Source organism: Zonotrichia leucophrys, chromosome Z (assembly GCF_028769735.1).
Source record: "Zonotrichia leucophrys gambelii isolate GWCS_2022_RI chromosome Z, RI_Zleu_2.0, whole genome shotgun sequence".
Lineage (NCBI taxonomy): Eukaryota > Metazoa > Chordata > Aves > Passeriformes > Passerellidae > Zonotrichia > Zonotrichia leucophrys.
Window position 1 is genome coordinate 8,171,543 of NC_088200.1, and position 22,434 is coordinate 8,193,976.

General features: G+C 44.0%; 1 protein-coding gene across 1 annotated transcript in view; it reads left to right on the forward strand.

The window, feature by feature from the left end:
* DNAI1 (dynein axonemal intermediate chain 1) overlaps positions 1-22,434 on the forward strand; it is a 137,449-nt gene that overhangs the window by 80,308 nt on the left and 34,707 nt on the right. Inside the window, exons 14-18 of the mRNA XM_064735753.1 lie at positions 1,417-1,506; positions 6,078-6,165; positions 8,010-8,089; positions 14,668-14,816; positions 15,711-15,810. Of these exons, the coding sequence (XP_064591823.1) occupies positions 1,417-1,506; positions 6,078-6,165; positions 8,010-8,089; positions 14,668-14,816; positions 15,711-15,810 (507 nt within the window). The remainder of the gene's footprint in view (positions 1-1,416; positions 1,507-6,077; positions 6,166-8,009; positions 8,090-14,667; positions 14,817-15,710; positions 15,811-22,434) is intronic.

A 22,434-nucleotide genomic window follows, 5' to 3' on the forward strand; every position in this document is an offset into this window, starting at 1 on the left:
TGGGTCATATTGAATTATGCTGTTCCTTTAATGCCATATAACAGAAGTATAACACAGAGACTTACAATTTCACCTGTGCAGGGATACTCAAAGGTATATGCCACTCAAAGCTCTTCAGTTGTGTCTTATAGGCATGAAATTGGCATTTTGAGGTATTCTCAGATGGATTCCTTTTACATTCTATTTTTCCTTCCTCAGAAAAGGAAGGAAACGTTCAGTGGAGGGTTAACTACTCTCTGCTGAGTCTCTTGCTTAATTTTCATGCTCCACAGAACTTCACAGTATAAACAATTTTACAAAAGAGAATTAACAGTTTTTCGCAAGGACCTGTCACGCGAATACCCAGTCTGTGTAATTAAAGTATTGAGAAGGCTGTTTGTTTTCTGAACTAGGTATGAGTTACATAAGTGGTCATGGATAGAGTATTTGGTAAGTTCTGGGATGATCAAACCCATTTATCATGTTTATGGGATGATGTTTAGGGAACTTCATCTGCTCCACTGCTTGGACAGGAACAGATATACCTTTGAAAAGCTTCTCAGAACCTTCTAAAGTGCTTGTCCCCATCCTGATCTGACAGATGCCAACAGGAGTGTGTGCTGACAGACCCAGTGACAAGTCATTCTTTTCCCTTCAGTCTGATTGAATTCCCAGATCTGAAAATCGAGTGTTCTTAATGCTTTTGGTCTAACTGAAATGTCTCTTCTAAACTGTAAGCCATTTATCTGAGTTCTAATCTCTCCTGCTGAGCTGTCACAGTCGAAAGGCAAATCTCCTTACGAGGCAGACAGATGCTCTGAAGGTGTAGGGAGGATTTCAGATTTAATGGAGAAGTTTTCATCTCCCTGAAACAGAAGTGCCCCAAGGACCCTTGTCACATGTTGCTTGCAAGGTCTTGCCTGCACTCCACACAGGGGCAGAAAGCTAGTTTGAGGTTGTCTGGCTGAAGGGCAGCCATATGGCACTGCAGTAATGTAATGAGTAATGTAATTAGTCAAATGTGAAAGGCAAGGCTGGTGCTTGGGGGCCTTGGTGTGGCACCACTGGTGCTGTTTGGAGATGTCTCAGGGGTCTCTGGGATGGTGCTGTGCCACAGTGTAGAGGTCCGGTGCACAGCTCAGACACCTCATAAGGCCTGTCCTTGATGGCTTTGCTCCAGTGGCCGTGGGTGGGTGCAGAGGGGCTTTACTCCTGTGCTGGAGCATCCTGCAGGAAAGTGACTGACCAGAGTGCTCAGGACAGTTCTGCTCCTGCTGGTGGAGATAAGTGTTCACACCAGTGAGCCTCCAGGGTGCAAACCAGCTGCTCTTTAGGAAGGATTTCAGAAGACTTTGCTTAGTCCATGGGACTCTGTCCTGCTGATGCTGAATGCCTTGTGCTGACTGGGACTGTCTTCTTCTTTCTTCTTGTTTTAAGGTCAAGTGGCAGAAGGATGACATGGACAGCAACCGCAACTTCTTCTCTGTCTCCTCGGATGGGCGGATTGTTTCATGGACTTTAATTAAGGTAAACAGTAGATGGCAATTTCTTTTTCCAGTGAAATTATACCAAATTGCCTCAAAAGTTCAGTGATTCATTAGTATTATTTTTATTTCTAATGAGCTTGAAAAGAAATGTTAGCAATAGCAGCTGGTGCAGTCACAGCTGGATCTGGGGCTGCACATTAAACTCTGAAATGAAGCAGGGTCAGCTTACTCATTGTCAGGACCTAACCTTCATCCTGCCTGCACCTGTAGCACCCCATGGGCCTGAAAATGAGAGCTCATTTTCCTGCTTGGCAGCAGCAGGGGTTCAAGCCTGGTCCTTGTTCTCACACTTTCTTTGTCCCAGAAGGGTCACCTAGACACAGAACAGAATAATCTGCTTTTTTTCACAGCTTCCAGATTCTCATCCCCTAAATGCTCCCCTACAGATTGCAATTTGAATTGGGAGAGGGTCAATTTAAATTTCTCCCCATGTGGGACAGAGTGAGTAGTACAAAGTTTGCATTTGCAGTGGGATGGCAGCATGCTAACAGACAGGCAGAGGGCTTCTCCCTGCCATGACATTGCTTACTCCAGTACACATCCAATACAACTTTTTAAAACTAGTTTGCATGCCCTGCCTTTGTTCGCTTTTCCTTTTGGAGTATGTTGAAATATGTTGATAGAAACCTAGAATTAATGTCCCCAAATGACCCTTAGATTCATGTCTCTGAATCCCAATGTACGGGTTTTTCTGTTGGTTATTTCATTTTACATTTAAAGATTTCAAATCTCGCTAAAAAATAATTGCATTGCCCTAAATATGAGTTTGAAGCAGCTGTCCCATTATTCCCCAACAAAAGAAGAAATTTCTTTACATCCCAGGATGCTAATTTTTCAATCTGTTTTACCAAAGCTTTCCAGTTTTGAAATTTTTAGGCCTTGCTGCCATGGCAGGGATTAATTTCTAGCATTACATGTAAATCTTAGCCTCATGTCCGGTTCAGGAACAGGACCATCTCCTAAAGATCAGTGTAAGCACAGGCAGATGGCACAGCTTATGAAGTTATTTTTTATAGACTTTTCCATGTTCATACATGCAGCTTCAGAATCAAAAATCCCTTCTGCAAATGTATCCCAAGTCCTTCTCCCAGAAGAGCTCCCTAGACAGGGACATACTAAGAGTGTCTCAGCACTCAGCTCCTGTGTTATCCCCTGAATAGGAATGCCCAAAAGATTTGGGTTGAAGAGGGCAGTACATGCCTGCAGCCAGACACATCCAGATGAGGTGATTTGGCAGGGTACACTTAGCAACTGAGCCCCAGTAACTGAGTGTGCTCAGCATGGCCCCCTTAGGAGGCAGGGAACCCTGGCTGAAGTCTCTTACTTAATAGAAATGCCACAACTGGGACGACCTAAGTGTTTGCAGATGGACTCTGATAGCAGCTCACTCAGCAGAGGGTCTTTTGCACCAGTGCATAACTGTTTCCACATAATAATCTGTGGTTTTGCTGTCCCTTGAGCACATAGATATTTCCTTCTAGGTATCCTTAGTATGACTTCTAAGATCTGCATCCACTTAGCCCACTGTAATTTCTACTTATTCCTTACATTACTGTAATGAACTTTGCCTTACCCATGCGAAAAGTCTTGGGTTTTTGGGTTTTTTTAGATTAAATTACTTCTGAAATTGCCAGAACTAGTATTTACTTAGTAGGCAGGGGTGGAAAACAGCAATGTTTTAGGTGCTGTCTGCTTTGGACATTTTTGCAGGGGACAGATATTCAACAGAGAAAACAAAAACCACGATGAAAATAATGTTTTTTAATAATCTGTGGATTTTTTTATACAGAAAGGAGAAATGGACAATCTGCTTGAATTCCAGTTTCACAAGAGCTTTTTCTGGGTTTCATTTGGAGTAAAACTGAAAACACTCCAGAGGTTTTCTATTCTACAAAACCATGGTGCAAACAGGGAATAAATGAAAGAGTGCTTTGCTAATCTTTTTGAGAGGGCTATCCAGAAATAAAGCTCCTTCAAACACTGTTAGCTGTTTGACACTTCCAAAACTGAGAGCACAAAGTGAATAATTTCATTATTTCTTCCAGACAAATATTTGGCAAACCGCACTCAAGATTTGGATAGAAGAGTTGTCAAATGTTTGCCAGGGACAGTTGATCTGCCTTGACCATAGTGGTTGTCTCTGTTAGAAATGGGCACAATCACTTTGGACAAATTTCATGAAAAAACACATGAGTTCTGTGTACTTAGACTGTCTTGACTTTGGTCCTCATGAAGGTGTAAAACATCAAGGAAGGATGCAGGACTTCTGCTGCTGGATGATTCTCTGCCCCCCCTCCTTGGGGTGTACACATTGCCTATCAAAAGGGAGAAACATCTCAGCCATTTCAAAGAATTGTTTGGGATGCAGCATGGTACTGCTTCTCAGTCTGATGCTCAGCAATCCCATATTTGATTAGTAGTCGTAGTTCACCCCCTCCTGTGTGACCTACAGCTAAATTACTGAACAGCTCTGGGCCTGCTTCATCACTTAAGGCTAATAAGAAGTAAGGGGAAAGCAGCAGCTGTAAGGCCTGATTCACTAATGCTTACAAAGTGCTCTGCAATTATTAGGCAGAAGCAACATATTATTGCTTGGTATTCCTGGAAGGCCAAATTGTCAGCAGGATGTTTACCCAGAGGTATATGTGAATGGCTCTGGTGACAAAGAGCCCCAGGAACAGAAGTGTTTTTTATGCTGTGAAGCTGGGTACAAGATAAAACAAGCACAGTAGGGAAGTCTGCACAAGCAGGGTCCTTTGTGAAGGAGAGGGGCTGCAGGAATTGTCCACAGGGGCCTCTGCCAGGTGAAGGTACTGGGAGAAACCCTCAGAGGAAGGCTGCAGAAAGGTGTGTGATTAGAAAGAAGGTCCCTTGAGGTTTACCCTTCTACCAGAACACAGAAATAGTGTGCTAGCACATCACTGGGCCTGCACAGATCCCACATCTGTTGTACTGGGTGTATCAACGTGACCTGCTGCAGGCAGCTCCAAAGCTGCTCTTCAGACCAGACTCATGTCTAGGACAGGGCACATGCTTTCTGGAGAGCAGGCAGACCTGGGAGCCTGAGCAGAGGCAAGTGCCTGCTTAGCTTGTCCTGTCTGCTCTCCCAACAACACCAGCACTCCTACTTGGGCGTGCAGTGGAACATGCTCTGCTCCTGATCCCTCTGGGGCTGCTCTTTCCAGTTTATGCACATGTACACCAGCATGCGTGGCCTCTTTCTTAGCATCTCTCCTGCCTTTACCCACTGAAATGTGCTGTAAGAGCTGCTAAGGTGGAACTCTGCAGGAGTCTGTCCTGCTTCTTGCTGCTCTCTTGGAGAAAAATTTACTGCCATCAATAGGCCAGCGCATGTGGGTGTGAGAATAGGCAGCAGTGAGAATTAGTGAGAAGGAAGAACATTTTGGAGTTTTGACCTTTGCTGAATCTTCTGTAACTTTGTACCCCCAGAGTATGATAGAAATGCTTTCTAGAATGTTGTTCTCTCTCAACTGCAGTACTGAAGAAGATCTTCTCCCATATTCCTCAGCATGGAAATTCCTGGGGTTGACGTTGCCAGGCAGAATTCCTTTTCCACCTAAGTTCTGCTCTGGGCTAAGAGAAGCTTCAACTACAGTTTAATTCACTGAGCTAAGTAGTGGTGCTTCAGTGGAATATTTGCATATGATACCATCCAGTCCACAGCCCATACTGCTCACTAATCATTAGTTTTTGTTCTTTTTATCACATAATCAGGGAATCACAGAATGGTTGGGGTTGGCAGAGACCTCTGGAGCCCCAGGATGTTTTTACAGTCACAGCTAACTCCATTCTGCAGTGGTATTCCAACTCCCAAAGCCAGTCTGAGAATGTAACTTTCCCTCCAGTAGTTTCTTTATATTTACCTACATTGTCTATTTACATCTGTCTTTTGTCTCCCACCTTGACTGTAAACTCTTTGGGACCCAACCTTTTGGCCCTGTGTTCACCACCTTGCACAGCAGTGTCATGATAGTTCTTTAAAACTCTGCTGAGAACAGAAACATGGGGCAGTTTTCTCTTCGAGCAAACTGCTTACTAGATGTTGCTGGCATCTCAGAGCCCATGAAATTGAGAGTATTTTGAACTGAGGCTGCTCTGGGGATAACAAGATGTTAAGAAGCCAGAACTGGGAAGATGAGAAGTTGCTATTCATTAATGTGGGGCTTTAGTTAGCTCCCTGAGAATATGAAATATCCATCTTAAATCACACAGGGTGATTTAACTAAACACTATCATTTAAGCTGACTGTGCCAACTTTCACTAAAAAACACTGGCCCTGAAACTCAAAATTTTCCAGGTCAAGTGCACATGTCAAGGTAATGTACCAGTGGCTCTCAGTTCCAGTGCACCAAAGCATCAGTTTCCTGAAGGTTTTGTGGAAAGCACCATGTTAGCAAGCTGCCAAATGTTAAGCAACTTCTGGGCAGCTTTTTAAAATTCCTCCATAAAATCTGCCATTTCAAAGTACTGAATGTCTCTGTATTGTTGCTGCAAAGCATGCTATTCATGTGGAATCTCCTCTGCCTGCAGAGTGAGCTGGTTCACATGGATGTCATCAAGCTGTCAGCAGATGAAACAACGATGGAGGGGCCAGAGGGGCTGCAGCTGCAAACGCTTGGTAAGAGCCCAAGTCCTTGCCATGCTGATTAATTACTGACACAAAGCCTCTCATCAGTCATTCTGGGAAATTAAATTGGGAACAGGGTGTTGAGATGGAAAGGAGCTAAAGGAGGGTTACGCCTCCTTGCTTTCATCATGCACTAGGGCAAAGTCTGTCTGGAGCAATGGCCACTGAGTCAAGTTTTGCTGGTTACATTTTGCCTTTACTTACATAAAAAGATGAATTGAACATTAGTTCAAGAAATGTCCATTTTACTGGGCTATCTCTGTGTGGATAAAGCACATACCTGTTTATGTCAAAACTCAGTTTTGTTCTTATTGTCAGGTATTGATCTGGACTGGCAAAATCAAGGTAGAAAGCAACCTCTGCCCTTTACTGGGGGCACAGTTCACCCAGACAGCTTTGGGATGTGTCTCCTCGAGTTTGGGCTCTGTAAAAACAGTGTCTATTCTGAGCTACTATGTTAGGCTCCGCTATACAAAGTGGAGTCAGTGCAGTCCTTCCAGGCTGAATCCTCTCATCCTGATCATCCTGCGCTTGAGACAGGATGGGATGACTCAGCTCTGGAGGTCCTAAGCCCAAGGAAGTCCTTGAGGAATCCTCTTATCATCCTTCTACACCTGCTTTTGGCTGAGAAGATGGGACCTCTGTTTGGAGGAGAGCCTTGCTCTGCTTTTAAGGATTGCTGTGTTTCTAGGCTAGTAACTGCTGAACAGGCTGTGGGAAGCTTTGCAATGCCACAATAGGTTGCAAGAAACCAGCTAAAGCAGCACACTGCAGAACTCTCAGGGCTTTGGGATTATTTGTTACTGTTACTGGGAAATGGATTTTCAAAGACTTGTCTTGAATATTAAACAATCTATTTGAATGTTAAAAATGCAGATGGTATTAGAGAGTTGAAATTACCCTAACAATTCCTTTGAGAACTACATTTTGTTAATGTTAAAGACTTAATGCTTGAGACGACTGCTTGTGCAGAAAGTTTCTGTAACTGTGTGGTTCTGAGCCTTGTCTGCTTGTTCCTGTTTCTCATCTGATGGTTGCTGTGGGTATCCCTGCTGGGAGGGACAGCCTCAAGGAGCTCTGGCACTCAACAGACATCCCATCTTCTGTTCAAGAACCCTGCTGAAATTTTATTTCACCAACATGTGAAATGGCTTTCTTGGATGGTGATGCATCTGCCTCAGGAGCAGAAGCCACAAAATCTCAATGAGTCACATCCTGTTTGTGGTTGACACCTGTTTTAAACATAGTTCACAATGTTGCACAATTCAGGGCTTTTGACATTAACATGATGCTTCTGTCCCTAGCAGAGGATTTCTTCCCAAATCACATTCTTTGTTATTGGCTTTACTGAAGTGAGTCTGCTAAATGGATTCTGAATTAAGGGAAAAAAGAGCACTGAAAAGTATGGTGGGGTATTTTCTCACTGGGCTCTTTTATGCATAAGAAACCACTTACATTTTTGTGGATACTAAACAAACAGAAAAGATCTATTCTTCCCAAGCAGGAGGTGGCCAGATCCTTAGAATATTTATGTTTGCACCAGGTATTTTTGACTCTTAGTAAAATGAATCCTAGGCTAAAGTGGTTTCTGGTAACCTTTTGGTTCTTTCAGTACCCTTTTACAAGTCTCTGGGGTGGCTGTTCAAATTGCAGGTCTTGGGGACATGCACAGCTTGGAAAGCTTAGCAGAAGGGGTGTCTGATTTATTTTGGGAGCTTCTGGCTAAGAAATCACTTCTGAAAACACAGGCAGTGTGTGTTTACCATAGGCAGGAAGCATGTTTTGGCCAGCTGAACCAATTCTCTATGTGACAGACCTTTTTTTTTTGTTAACAGGCAGTGGGATATCCTTTGATTTTCACAAAAAGATAGACTACTTGTTTCTCGTTGGTACTGAAGAGGGCAAGATCTATAAGGTAAAAAATATTTCTTTATGCTTTGTTTTACATCCTCTGACCCATGTGTGTCTTTGAGGCTCATCATCTGAACTGTTTGCTCAGGTGGTAACAAAGTACAGCTTCAGAGCCTGGTCCTGCCCTGGGATGCCTGTGGTGAGCCTGAGAGCAGAGCAGCACTGCAGAGGGTCACAGGGAGCTCTCTGCAGAGACCCAATTAAGACCCTATTTTGCAGAAATTTTTTTCATGCAAACTGCATTCCAGAAAATGCTTGGCAGACTGCAGCTGTGCAAGTGAAGTGCTAAGTAGGATCAGTGCAGAAGTTAAAAGGCGTTGATCCTCTGTCCCCATGACTGTGGGGAAATGGCAGGAAAAATATCAGCTCTTTTCCTTTTTAGACTTGATATCCTGTGAGCAGTCAGGCTAATGAAGCCATATTTCCTACGGATTAGCACCCTGCAGCCCTTCCCTTCCACAATCACATAGAATTATAGAATCATTTAGGTTGGAAAAGACATCTAAGATCTTTCTAGATCCTTTCCCAGTCCCACTTTCTTCTTGCTTTCTTCTTGGTAGGAACCCTCCAGTCCATCGCTACGTATCCAAACCTTCCTCCTGATCGTCCCATGCTGTTCCCAGCTCAGTGATCCCACCTCCAGCTATAACCCTTGTTTCCTGCTGACCACCTCCCCTGCAGTGCCCTCCTGGTGCCTTAGTTCCCAGTGCCGGGCAGGAGCTGTCAGCCAGCCAGCTCCAGCCGTGTGCTGAGAGCAGCAGCCACGCTGTGCTTGCCCTTCCCACACTGGGGACACTGCCCAGATGTTTTGTCCTCTCTGGCCATTGCTTTTCACAGAATGTGTAAGACCTTAATGTTGCCACATCCCACATGCAGCCAGCTTTGGCTGAAAGTGCCAGTGAGGGCGAAAGTTGTTTGTGAAGAGAGATGAGCACACAGAAGGACACAGGCATCATGTTTTCTTGAGAAATTGGGTTAAAAATAGGAAGTTTTGAGTTCTGCTGTATTTAGCCTTGAACATAAAGCCAATAGTGCCTTCCTACTACAGCTGTTATTTGCACAGCATTCCTCTGAGCTGGCTCTGGGGCTCTGTTAAGTCTGTAGCCACAGCCCTTCATCGTGGGGGGGTGGAAAATCAGCAGGAGGCTGATCTGCAGAGCAGATGCATCCAGCCATCCCTAGAGGACGATCTGAACTCCTTCCCCCATATCCCACCTGCAAAATGAACCTGAAACAGGATAATGACCCAAAGGAAATCGTGAAATCAGTATCAATAATTTAGGCAAGATATACTTAACAAATATGTATCCTTTGCAGAGGGATGATGCTGATTGAAATCTCTCCCTCTGCCAGGCAGTTTCTAGGGAGGATTTCTGAGCAGTGCTCACTTGCTTTGGACAAGATAGGTACAGAAGGGAGGTGGGAGGAGTGGGCAGCTGAGCTGTTGGCAGTGGGCAATGGGTAGGTGCACTGTTTTTTTGTTGGTTTCAGAACACAAGACATCCATACAGTCATGTGCAGATGTTCTGAGTAGTGACACAATAGTTGGTAACCTGGGTATTGAACTCTAAATTGGTGGGTACTGTTGTGTTTAGTCTGACCAAAAGGTAGTAAGGAACCACAGGTTTTAAATTCCTCTGTGTTTGGGTGAGTGATGGATGTAGGTGAGTGTGGCAGTGGGTGTCAGTGTGATATGGGGGCCATCAGGAGAAATATTCAGGATTGTGCTCTGGCTGAGTTACGCAGGAAATTAAACTCTTCATGGAGGAGCGCTGGTCAGGAGACACTTTGGTATTGAAAAAACTGTAGGTGTTTCTGCCTTAGATAATTTTCTGTGAAACTAGAACTAGGATGGTGTTTTAACATAGGAAGTGATCCCAGCCATGAAGCCGTGCAGATATTTTATCATTCTTGTGTGAACAAATGTGTAGAGATACTGATACATAGCATCTCCCTTCATTGTCAGGGTTATGCTAAGCAACATTCTTGCATTGGTGAGCCTCAGTGAAAAGTGACCATTCTCACATTGTGCAACCCATCCCTGTAAAACCTTGCTGTTCCCACAGGCAGGAAGAGCATACCTTCAATCTGACAGTCAGGGTCACCACAGGGAAGAGAAATCTTGTGTGTAGCGTGAACAGGCTGTCACAGTATCTACAAAAAACATGGGGAAGAGTTCACCCTTAGCATCCCCCAAGAGCTTGCTACAAGCAGTTTCAGGAGTTTTGGGGTCAGCTGCTGCTCCAGACAGTTTTCAAGGAATACCACACACCTTTATCGCATACTTTACTGGAATACTGCACATCTGAGCCCCTGACTGGAGCTGCCCATGGACTGCCTCCTGCAGCCTTGCTCCACTTGGATACTGGGGACAAGGACAGTCCCACAGCAGCCTGAGCAGCTCTCGGGTCCTGTGGCTGCCCTGAGCAGGAGTGAGCTGCTCATATCTCTGTGCTGCCCTTGCATCTGGAGTGAGATGGACAGACTGCTCACGTGCTTCTCAGTCAGGGATCAAACACGGGCTGCTCTCCCCACGGGCTAAATTTCAGATTATTTATTAAATAAATTGGAAAGTGAATTCCGGAGAAACTTTTTTTTTATTTCCCCAGAAAGCAGGCATGCCCACCAATAGTGTGATAATATGTTAATTCTTTAGCTGCAGAACAATTATGGTGAAGTTCTGAAAATGGCTTTGTTAATAGTGTTTCTAAAGCCAAGAAATCATTATCTAAATTACACACAGACTAATCTATTGCCCTTTTTTGTAGAGGAGAAACTGTTTCTGAATTAATATGATTCTGTAACGCAATTCTGAATGCTTTCTTGCATATCTTACTTGCTGTTTAGGAATTGTTCAGCTTGACATCAGAAAGTATGGTCTCTGAGATTCGTGTTGAAACATTGTGACTCTAAATCTCTGGTCAGAATAACTTCCAATAAACAGACTTTCAATAGAAAAATTGTGAAGAAATTTGAATACACTCATATAAAAAAGGCTTTGGTTTTTTTTTTCAGTGTTAGGCAGTTTTCTTGAGAGTAACAAATGAATATAATAAAACCTAGTGCAAGACTGACTAGAAGAAAAGGTTATTCTAATTTTAAACAAAACTAATTTCACTCATACTCATTCTCTTATACTACGTACCAGAACATTTGTGTCTTTCTGTTTGGGACAGGATTGCTATTATTATTATTATTATTATTATTATTATTATTATTATTATTATTATTATTATTATTATTATTATTGATGAAGGATGGTGGTTGTTGAATCCTTATCACATCACTTGAGATTTCCCTAAAACTGGATGACAAGCTGTTTTCTGGACAGGCTCTGACTTCCAGTGACCCTTTAGTAATAGAGAAGTAATTTGCCTCAGTGTTTAGCCTTGCTTTGTATTAGGCAAAGTTGTTTTCATTGTCTGAATATTTTGTGATTTAAGTTCTGTTCTTCATCTTCTCACCACCTTATCATTGGGGCTTCTGTCTGTGTTCTGTCTGGTTGTCTAGTCCCCGAACACACTGAATTTTTCATCAATTACCATAGGTTCTTTCTCTTATAATTTCCTACTGTTCCTCCCTATGCGTTCACGTGCCTTGGTTTCTACTTGTGAGCCTTTCTGCAAATCTCAGCATTTCTGTTACAGATCTGTACAAGCAGTCACTGAGCTAAAACCAGGAGAGCATCTGGTGTAGCTGGTGACAGCCTGTCCACCACAGCATGGGACACGTTTGTGTCTGGTTTCTAAAGAGCATCTGGATGTCCTGAGAAAGTGCCTGTGTTGGGCAGTACTGCCTTTCTGTTGCCAGATACAAACCTTCTCTGAAAAAAAATTGCTCTTGGATCTCTGTATTGCGTAGATTCTCTGTGTTCCTGTTAGTGAACTGAAGAAACTCTGCCTTATAAGGACAGTAATAACCAGCAATTCACCAGGTATGTGGGAGAGTTTTGTGTCAGACTACCGTCTAGCGTAAACTGAAGTGCTGTTGATGAAGATTATTCATAAGTTTTGTGTCCTCAGAGTTCTCCTTTTCTCACAGCATTCCTCCCCCATGTTTTGTAGCCTTGTCAAGAGTCATCTTTGACTGGTTTCCTGTATTGCCACAGACATATTTTTGCATTTCTGTCTCATCGTAAAAATACTGTTTACCGTTCAAACACATCTGCCATCATTTAAGTAGGAGAAAAACACTCCCAGCAAATTTGAGCAGTGCTCTAGAAGATCAGAGAGGCTGCACAAATTCCTTCTCTCCGAATCTAGTCATCCTCTTCAAAGCTCTCCTGTCAGGACTTGGGTGTCACATATTCCAGTGGCTCTGTTTTCATACTGACATATCTAATAATTGTAGGGTTCTTGAACTGAATAGTAGGGAAAGACTTTGCCAGCAGTTCTAGTTAGCTCAGAAACTGGTTTTTATTCGTTAAAGTCATACTACTTTTCTGAGCTTTTTCTCAAGTTTGTGGTGTTTCTTCAAAATGCATCTTGGGAAGAAAAAAGATGTCTTGCACTCAGAAATAATGATAAGGGTTGTGGTTAATGTGGTGTGGGGCTGGCAGGCAGTGCCAGAGCACAGTGGATGCCTTTAGGCTAAAGCAGACATGCAAGGTTCATTTCTCACAAGGGACACAGGTGGGAGTCTGCCCTACACAAATCTTTTTGCAGCTGATTTCATAGAAAAAAATTCATATCTCTTTCCTGTCATGGAGATGGCAAAGGCAGTTCTGTAGATCAGCACATCCCAGAGCAGGATGGATCTCCTGTACCAGTGCCCAGAGAGCTGCACTGATCAAGAGCTTAGCCCCCACAAGCCTTTGAAAACAGAAGATTGAGCATTACAGTTCTGTTGGAGGCAGATAAATCTGGTTAACATCTCACTCTTCAAAGTTCTCAGGTATTAGGGACATTCAATCCACACACTTGAAAGGACAGATGGACAAAGGAGTTTCTCTCTTGTGTTAATTACTTGTGACCCATCCTGTCTGTTTCCAGCAAAGTGACTTTCAAAACAAGCCAAGTACTGATTTTCCTGATGGCTGAACATTAAGAATTATTAAGTAATGTTACGAAACATGGCATTAAAGGAGATTTCTGTCCCACAATTAAATGCAGGGGCAGCAACACAGTGCAATAAACTATTAGCAAGCTATAGACACTGTCAGTAAATCTCAATGGGAGAGGAGCCACTTTCTTGTTTCCATTTCCTTTCACAACAAGGCTCTCAGGGATGTAGGAGCTGCTGCTGTGGAATGGTTTAGCAGCCTTATTCCAGTGCCTGCATCAGTGAACAGTACCCAGACAGTAAGAGTCACTTGTGATAAACAGTTAAGTCCTAAGATTAGTTAGATCTTTGGTTTGCAAGGGTTAAAGTCACATAATACTTCAGCAATCTGCTGCTTGTACAGATGCTGTGCATTCAGTAGGGAGTAATGAAAAGTCATTGCTGTGACAGTAGTGAGGAAACTAACAGAAAATCCTGAAACTAACTCCAAGCTGCTGTGTGAATACAGCTTGTGTGAGAACACAAGCAAAAGGACGTTTCATGTGAGATGGAGTCTCTGTTGCTAGTAAAGGAAGACTCTAAGTGCTTGGAGGGAAGGAGGTTTGGGGAAGATAACCTAATTTCCATGTGCACAGAACTAAAAGGATCTGGATCAAGTCCCCTTGCAGCCAATTAGATTGTAACTTCTCCCTGCTTCATAAGCTCACACGCAAAGTGACTTTTCCAAGGGTCCCAAAATGTTTTCCTTTTCCAGCTCTTAAAGACATCCTTCATTTTGCAATTCAGCAGCACCCACAGCTGTGATGCTGCTGGTCTGACCCTTGTGTGTCTGTGTAGGCATTGTCCAGTTCACAGGCTGCTGTTGGCTGCCATTCAGTGGGGCCCTGGCCTGCCAGGGCCATGCCTGAGCCCTGGACAGCCTCTGTGGTTCTCACACTGCTCTGGGAAGGGTGAGAACAGAAAGAGCTGCAGAGTTGTACAATGGGGCAGGCTCTCTGAGCAGGCTGTCCAGGGTGGTAATAGGAGAGGACTGACAGCATCTTTCCAAAGTATTTACAGTCAAAGGGACTGGTAAGACATTCTTGTGCTGAGAGCACTGTTCCTGGAGGCTTTAGCTGTGGCACTTCAAATGCACACAACGCTGTGAGCATTTCTGCTTCTGAGCAGAGCACAGTCCTGTGAGCACACAGTGCTCCTGAGCAGCACAGGGACATTCTCTCCTGCCTTTCTCGTGAACCTTTTATGCAGGAGAAGCACAGCAGGAGCCCAGGCTGGCAGCAAGGCAATATAGCTCCCACAGTGGAGAATGGTCTCAGGGGCCTGGTTGTTTAAATCCAACCAAGCAACTTCAGTTTCTATCTCTGTGTGTTGCAGGGGGGAGCAGGATGTTGCCTGCAAGTGGGGTGAAACAGCGTGTGCTAAATTATTGATTTTCTGTAGCAACTCTGGGTACCAGCCACCGCTTCCCAGCCAGCCCAGAAGATCCTGAGAGGCCATACAAGTAATCAGAGGCATCTTCCTACATGAATTTAAGCTTCAGGAGGTCTAGCTCTGATTACTGAGTGGTTCTTTCCATTGCAGTGTTCAAAAAGTTATTCAAACCAGTTTCTGGATGTGTTTGAAGCCCATCACATGGCTGTGGACACAGTCAGCTGGAATCCCTTCCATGTGAAAGTCTTCATTTCCTGCAGCTCTGACTGGACAGTCAAGATCTGGGATCACACCATCAAGTAGGTCCTGCTGGGTCCTGGTGTGGGTGAGGAGGTCCAGCCTGACATGCCAGCAGCACACATTGACCCTGTTCATACTTCAGCCTCAGTTTCCTTCCCAGGTGTTGATGTGTTGATAATGCTAATTGTTTTTTATTTTTTATACTCAGATTTGTACCCCCAGGTATGAGATACAGCATCAGCTGCTCTAGTAACTTGCCAAGCAGCATAGTCAGTCCAGAGCCTGACTGCTTTACTTCAGCTCTGGCTTACTTCAGGCAGGACCTACTGTGGCAGAGAAATGCTACAGAGAAATGTCAGGGCGTGGTTTCTAGCTTCAGGGACCAGAAACCTCCTAAGAGCCAGAGAAGAAAAAAAAAACAGATTTGGAACATTTTAAAATATGGACTGAAGTTCAGGGTTAGTGGTTAAGGAATGTCTGGTTTCAATCAGGAAATTGATTTTATTGTAAATCAGTCAGAGTCACATATTTCCTGTTGCCAGTACTGCTCTAATATTCAATGTTGTTATCAGAAGTCCAGATAATTTTTCCCATATGATTATTAATATCCAATGTTCTTGATGAAGTCCAGATAATTTTTTTCCATATGATTATTAATATTAACCAGAGAGACTCCATCTTGCTGTGTGTGTTGGGAAGAAGTTTTCAAAATGCTTTCAGAAAGCAAAAAAGAAAGAAAGAAAAATGCTGCCTCTCTTCTCATTGCAGCAGGTGAAATCCTGACCCATTTGTATTGGTGCTCAGCTTTGCCTTTGTCTCAGCCCTGGCTGTTCTCTGACATAGAGAAATATCCCATCTCCCACTTCTGCAACAGCCAGGTGTTCATGGCTCAGTGTTACACTTCCAGAGTGGCCTGTGTTTACAATTCTTCTCTCTGTGTCTTTTTTTTATAGGACTCCACTGTTTGTTTATGACCTGGCTACTGCTGTAGGGGATGTTGCGTGGTCTCCTTACTCCTCCACGGTGTTTGCTGCAGTCACCATTGATGGCCAGGTGAGAGGCTGGGAGCAACATTGCTCTGATTCGAGCTGAGAGAAAGTCAAAGGAGATTAGGGCTGAGCATGGGAAGGAGCCAGCCCAGTCCTGGCCAGGCATATCAGGGAGCCACCAGTAGGAACCCACCCTTTCCTATACTTTCCTGCCTTTGGCACACACATCCCTGGGCATTAATCTCTCAGTCCTTCTCAAAGTGGGTGTTTCAAATTCATACAAGTCCTTCCCTGCTTTCCTGTTAACCATGTGAGTGCAGGTGTGCAGCTTGCACATGGTTGTGCATGACTAAAACACTGAATTCCCTCAGTATTAAATCCCAAGTACGTCCCTGGAGATGGGGAGATAATGTTCCAGATCAGAACTCCCCTATACAAGCTGACATCAGGGCATTGATTCTGAGCTTTAAAGGTGTAGAGCAACAATAGAATAAAGTGGTAATATACTTACACGGATATTTAAAAATCATTTATAGTAATATGCCCAGGGTCAGACCATAGAACTTTGTTCCAGTTAGATAAAATCAACATTTTTCCACCATGTGAGGCTGTCTCTAAGAGTAATAGTTTGGTAATGAACTCTGTAGATCAGTCCTAATACTGGCATGATGGCAGTTTTATTTTTGCCTCTAGCCATGTCTTGCAGTAGCTCAGATGGTTAATTTGGGCTTGGCAAGTAGCCAGGACATGCAGCTATCCATCAATACTTGTTGAATACTATAAGAGTGCATTGCTCTAATGCTGTGAGCTTTATGTTTAACTGCTATAAATTAGAAAGACTGTGCAGTTTGGCCAGAATTGCTCCAGCAAAAGGATAGCCTTTATGTGTCCCTATCATTGAATTGATGCCTTGGCTACTTTATTGTAGTTTAACCTTTATATTATAGCAAGAAAATAATTTCACTGATACACTGGCTCAGGCTGTGAATTTGTCTCTCCTAAGCAATAGATATCTCTTCACTGAGTCACATGTTCTCCCTGGAAAGCTCAGGATGCCACAGTCTAGGGAATGCTGATGCTCTTCCTTCCCAGCCAGGGTCAGGATTGGGTCCTTCTTTTGTGAATCTGTCTGTCCCCAGTCTCCCATACACCAAATGAAGGGCCTGCATGGAGGCAGTGAGTGTGTTCAGTGCATCAGTCACGTCCTCAGGCTTGTTTTCCACAAGTGACATCGTGTGTGCAAGGGTTCTGCTGGCAGTCACAGCTTTGGTTGAGTGCTAGGGTAAGCAGGGCTGAGAGCTGTGGGAATCCCAGCTGAGTCCTGGTGCCTAACTGTGGGGAAAAGGGTGGAGATGTCAGCAGGCAGAGATATGTGCTGGGCAGCATGAACAGATGGAGGGTAAACACTGTGAGTACTTGGATTTCATAGTTACGTGGTCAAGTTTTGGCAGTGAGCTCATCTCTAGAGATGCCTCGTGCCACTTGGGCTCTTTCTCAGAGCTTTACCTACTGCGGAGAAACTGTTGTGGTCCTGGCAGGAGCTGACACTGTGGGGTCTTCCCATCCCACCCTCAGCTTGTCCTAGCCACATCAGCCACAGCTTCCGTGGACCTGGAGTCTGTGTGAGGCTGCAGATAAGGCAAAAGTCTGTTTGAGTTGGCTGCACTGCACTAGGGTTCCTCACTTGGCTATCCTTGGATCTAATTCAGTAATCCTGAACAGAACCTAATTTAACAGGATCTAATTCTGCTTTATGCCTTGTACCCCAAACTCTGAGGAGAGTGGCCAGCAACCAGGATCAGCCCAAAACTGGGCTGGCTAGCAGGACAGGTCCAGGCAGGAGCTGCCTTCCTACTGCAGCAGGCTGGCCAGGGCTGATGCTGACAGGAATATTGGGTCTCTGTGTTAGCCACCAACCATGCTGGCTGCAGGAGGGTGTGTCTGAAACATAGCTTAGTTGCTATGGTTGAACAGAACCTTCTAGATCTGCAGTGGAAGTGGAATAAATAGTTGTTTATAGCCTTTTCTATTCTGGACATATTCCACTTTATAGCAGAGTGCACTTGTGAATAACTCAGTGCTTTGCAAAGGGCAAGCTCCATTAATGGCGGGGAAAAAAATCTGCATTAACAGGATGTTCTACGATTCTCCAGAACAGAAAAATACAGAACATGAAGCCAGAAAATAAAACATTAAAGACCTCCTGTTTGTGAACAGCCTCTGTCTTGGCATCTGCACATAATCATGCCTGCAAAATTTCAAGGTTGCCTGGAGGTGGTTTTAAAATCAGACCCTAATTGCAGTCTTCATGAGATACCTGGCACATTCTGTAATACACTTTTCCTTATTCAAGCTCATGCTATATGTCCAAAACACGTAAGAGCCTCTTAAGATTGACTTGGAAATTGGGGCATTTTAGTATATAAAAATCTCTCAATCCCCATGAATCCAGGAGGTAGGGATTTAATAAAAGCTGTAAATATCAGGGTCATTATGATAAAATGTGTTTGTTGGCAGCTGGGCATCTGCTTTGGACAGCACTGCTCTTCATAAATAACCCAAGTGTGCACATTCCACTGCTGGTGCAGTGGATAATGACTGCTACTATTGCTCTCCATCATGTTCTGGTTAATTTCCTTAGTTTCCTGCTCTGCTTGCTGATCATTTTATTTCAGAAAGATCATAAACAGAGATTCATAAAAGAGAACACCTTGTGTTGGAGATGGTAAAAGCCTGTCAGGAAGAAAAAGACTAGCTGGGATGAGAAACTCACTTTGGAAATAAAAAAAAATTGGTGGTGGATTTGAATATCTGGACATTTCCATTTAGGGTACAGGAAATGTGGAGATACTGGTCAGCTTATTGTAAGGACAGAGGGCAGAGAAATTGAAGGGATTTAATTCAATCTTACAGCATTTAGAAGTATTTGCTTTTGGGAGTTTGCTGTAACTCCATCTTAAACTTACATTTAGAGTATTAAAAAATAATTGAAACATGTAAAACTGGGATTAATTCCTGAAATTTTCTCTTGGTCTTCTTTTACTTTACTTTCATTAAAGAAGGAAATGATGTTGACATTTTCTACACTTCTGTGAGTGCAGAATTCATGCGTGAATAGTTACACCTCTTAAAAAAACCCAAGATTCATATCACAAGTGTGCCCCTGGCTGGATCCCAGGCTGTGGGCCATAGCTGCCCTAAGCAATGGGTGTGATGGTGTGGTCAAGCTGGGCTTTTTCTGCCTGGAGAAGGAGCTCAGCAGCCTGCCAGAACCTTCAAGGAGGTCACTGAGAAGTTTGAGCCAAGATCTTCACAGCAGTACATGAAGTGATGTTGACACACAACAGCTGAAGTGAGTTGAAATGAGGGGTTTGGGCTGGATATATGGAAAAAGCTTTAGCTCTGAAGGCAGTCAGGTAGTGAAATAGCTTGCACAGAGAGGCTGTGCTGTTTCTGCCTGTGGAAGGCTTTAAGACCAGATTGGACAGACCCCTTAAAACCAAACGTGTCCTCAGGGTTGTCCCTTCTTTAAGCAGAAGGTTAGGGACTTCTGTGAGTCTCTTTCAACCTGAATTGCCTTCTAATCCTATGACCCTATGAAATGTCCTGTGTGAAAAGGAGTATCCCAGGGGTTTTGCCACAGGCTTGTACACAGTACAAGTGCATTCTCTGTCTTGTTTTTGTGGGCTGTGTTATTCATTACTAGTGCAGCAAGAGGAGGGTTCTGTTATAACCATCTGTAGTAAATATTGATAGCCTCAAGATAAATGCCATCCCAGTGTTCACTCTGCAGAGAAAACTGGTCAGACATTTTCTCCAGGGCTTTTCCCCATTAGTGAAACTGTTGACCTTTCAAGATGTGAAATACTTTAAACAACCCAAACCTTCAGGAAGTTAGTTAATGGTTTGTGCTGCTGCTCAGGAAGCAAGTGTGCTCTTTCCTGCTGATATAAACCTGTTTTACTGTTTGTACAACTGTTTTGAATGTGGAGCCTTGAAGACCAGCTTTCTGTTGAATCTAACTCATGGGATAACATGCCAAGGTTATTCTGCCAGCTGGTCTTGCTGCCATCCTTCCTCAGTGAAGAGAGAAGCATTTGCTTAGTGCTGGCACATGTGTGAGTGTACACAGAGCAATTTGCAGAAACTTGCTGCCCATTTAGTGTGGACTTGAAGCAAAAGCCAAACTCTATCTTCAAAGCATGAATGGTTTTGCAGACAAGAGGCTTGTTAAACCTTTCAGGCTTGCAAATCTTTCCCTGGGTATTATTGACTTAGTCCTGCCTCTCCTTGTGGGACATGAATCAGGAGTGCCCGCAGGCCTCTCATCTGCTGATACTTTTGCCCAGATGTCAGGGCAGTGAACACGACTATAAAATGCCCTTGCAGCATTTGAATCTTTCCTCCTCCCCTTCTGCAGTAGCCCAGGGGGATTATCCATACCTTGTCAGGCTACCATTAGTTCTGCAGGGCTGGGACAGGATCTTTCCTGGCCCTCAGCACTGTGACCAGGGCAATTGCAGGGGTGTAAAGACACTGAATGAGCATAAGTCTCTTTGCCATTACCCAAAAGGACCTTTGAGTAGGCTGAAGCAGGTGGGAGCTTTCTTAAAATGGCCTTGAAATTGTATTTGCAGCATAAGTGGCTGTTTCTTGTAAAACTGTTCATTTTCTTCTGCTGCAAAACCTAAAAGGCTCATTCTTATTCCCTGCTGAATCTTTGAGATTGATGTGGACTGCTGGAGAGTCAGCTTTAGAACAAGGGCTGGTGGCATGTCAGTGCTCAATGAGATAGATGGTCAGAGTCCCAAAATTAATGCTGCCTTCACTTTGTGCCAATTAGACTGTTCCCCATTCTCCTCCCTCTGCCACCAGACTCTTTGTACATCAGCATTTCTCTCCACTAGCAGCTATTTTTAGGGAATAAAGGTGGTCTGGAAGACATTGGTTTACTATGGCAGGCTCTGAGCCCTCACTCCTATACTGATGCAGCCCCCCCTCCCATCATGGTGTGCTCTAGTGGTCTCCAAGCCTCAAAATGAGCATCAGGCATCTCAGGACACTACTGCTCACTCACATCCATTAGCTGCTGAGTGCAGGTGAGGTGACTTTTTCAGCATTGTAGTTGGTTTCAGCACAAAGTCAAATTTAAACCCCTTTTTGTCGATGACTTTACAGGAATTGTTTTTTTTGCTGAGAGGCTCAGAGGCCAATTTTTCATTTCTAAAGCCATTGCTCTTTCGGATTATGAAATATGGCATTTTGACAAAACTGATCCGCTGAGATTAACTAGTTCACTCAGGCACACAGGAACCAAGTTTGCCTTTTTCTGCTTCATGGGTGTTTAAATCAAAAAAATTACTTCGACAGCATCTCAAAAGATTTTGTGTGTTGATTAATCTGTTAGACTTTGCATAAAGACCTACTGGGGGCTCAGAGTCCATCAGGAGAATCTGCAAGAGTTTATAAAGCTGCCCCTCTCTGTCCTTAATTAATTATTTAATTCACTGCTAGGAATGACTTTTCACTTAGGTTTGAATTTGCAAGTTTGGATTTTGGTTGTTTTGGCCACTGAGAGCCTCCAGCTGTCTGTCAAATCCTTCTGTACAGAGATAGCAGCTCCTGAACCTTGATCTTTATTGCTTGGCATTTGATAATGACCTGCAATCTGTGCAAGTTCATTTTAAATGCCAGCCTCCAAATCATGGCAGTTCAGTGTCTGCCCTGAGAGCAGCTTTGCTGGCCTGCCGTGGGGTGCAGGGGGCAGAGACCAGGGAGTGCCTCTCCCAGCAGACGTGGTGCTGCCCTTTCCTGTGCCACTGCCTGCCCTTGTCCCAGCCTGCAGTGCTGACTCTCCCTGGCATGGCCAGACCCTGCCAGCATGAGAAGAGATGAAGCTTCAGCCTGACATCAGGGATTGAATGACTGTGGGTCACAGCAGGGAGGGCACAGGGGCACTGGCACAGCTGGGATGTGTATTCAGGCAGCTCAGCCTTGGGAGATGTGCCCCGGAGCACTTAAAGGACTGGTTGAAACCATCTCCCTGTTCTTTATCAGGTACTTGTGGTGGATGTAAGAATAGGGCAGTGTCAGGGGAGTGGAAAGAAAGACTCTTTGCCCAGTATTCAGTGCTGTGACAGTGCAGAAGAGATTAGCCTAAACAAGGTACCCAGAAAGATCCCAGGACGAAGCATTGGCTGTTCTGTTTGTGAGCACTGGTAGATCAAGAAGCAGGCAGTCTAGTAAGGTTTCACTAAAGCTGTATCACATAAAACCAATCAAATGCTGTTCTTAAAAGTAACAGGGCTGGTAGGTCAGAGGAAGGGGATGTAGCCCTTGCTTATATGTTAACTTCAGGAACACTGCTTTATCCTATTCACTGAGGCATGCAGGAGGAGCCAGGCTGGCAGAACTGGTGACTGACAAGGAATTTAGCTTGGATAAACAAGCACTTTCTTGCAAAACAATGTCTTGGGGTTTCCAGAAGAGGCCAAATGGTCCTCAGCTTGCCTGAATGAATAGCAGCTCTTCTACGTGCTGGAGCTTTGATTTCTTACTGACTTGTGGGAGCTGAGTCAAATCACCTAAGGCTGATGCTGTTTTCCTACCATGTCAAATTAGGAATGACCCAGTTCTTACTGAATGAGGAAAAGATAAGAGATGCAGCCCTACAGTTAAGTCAGGTGAC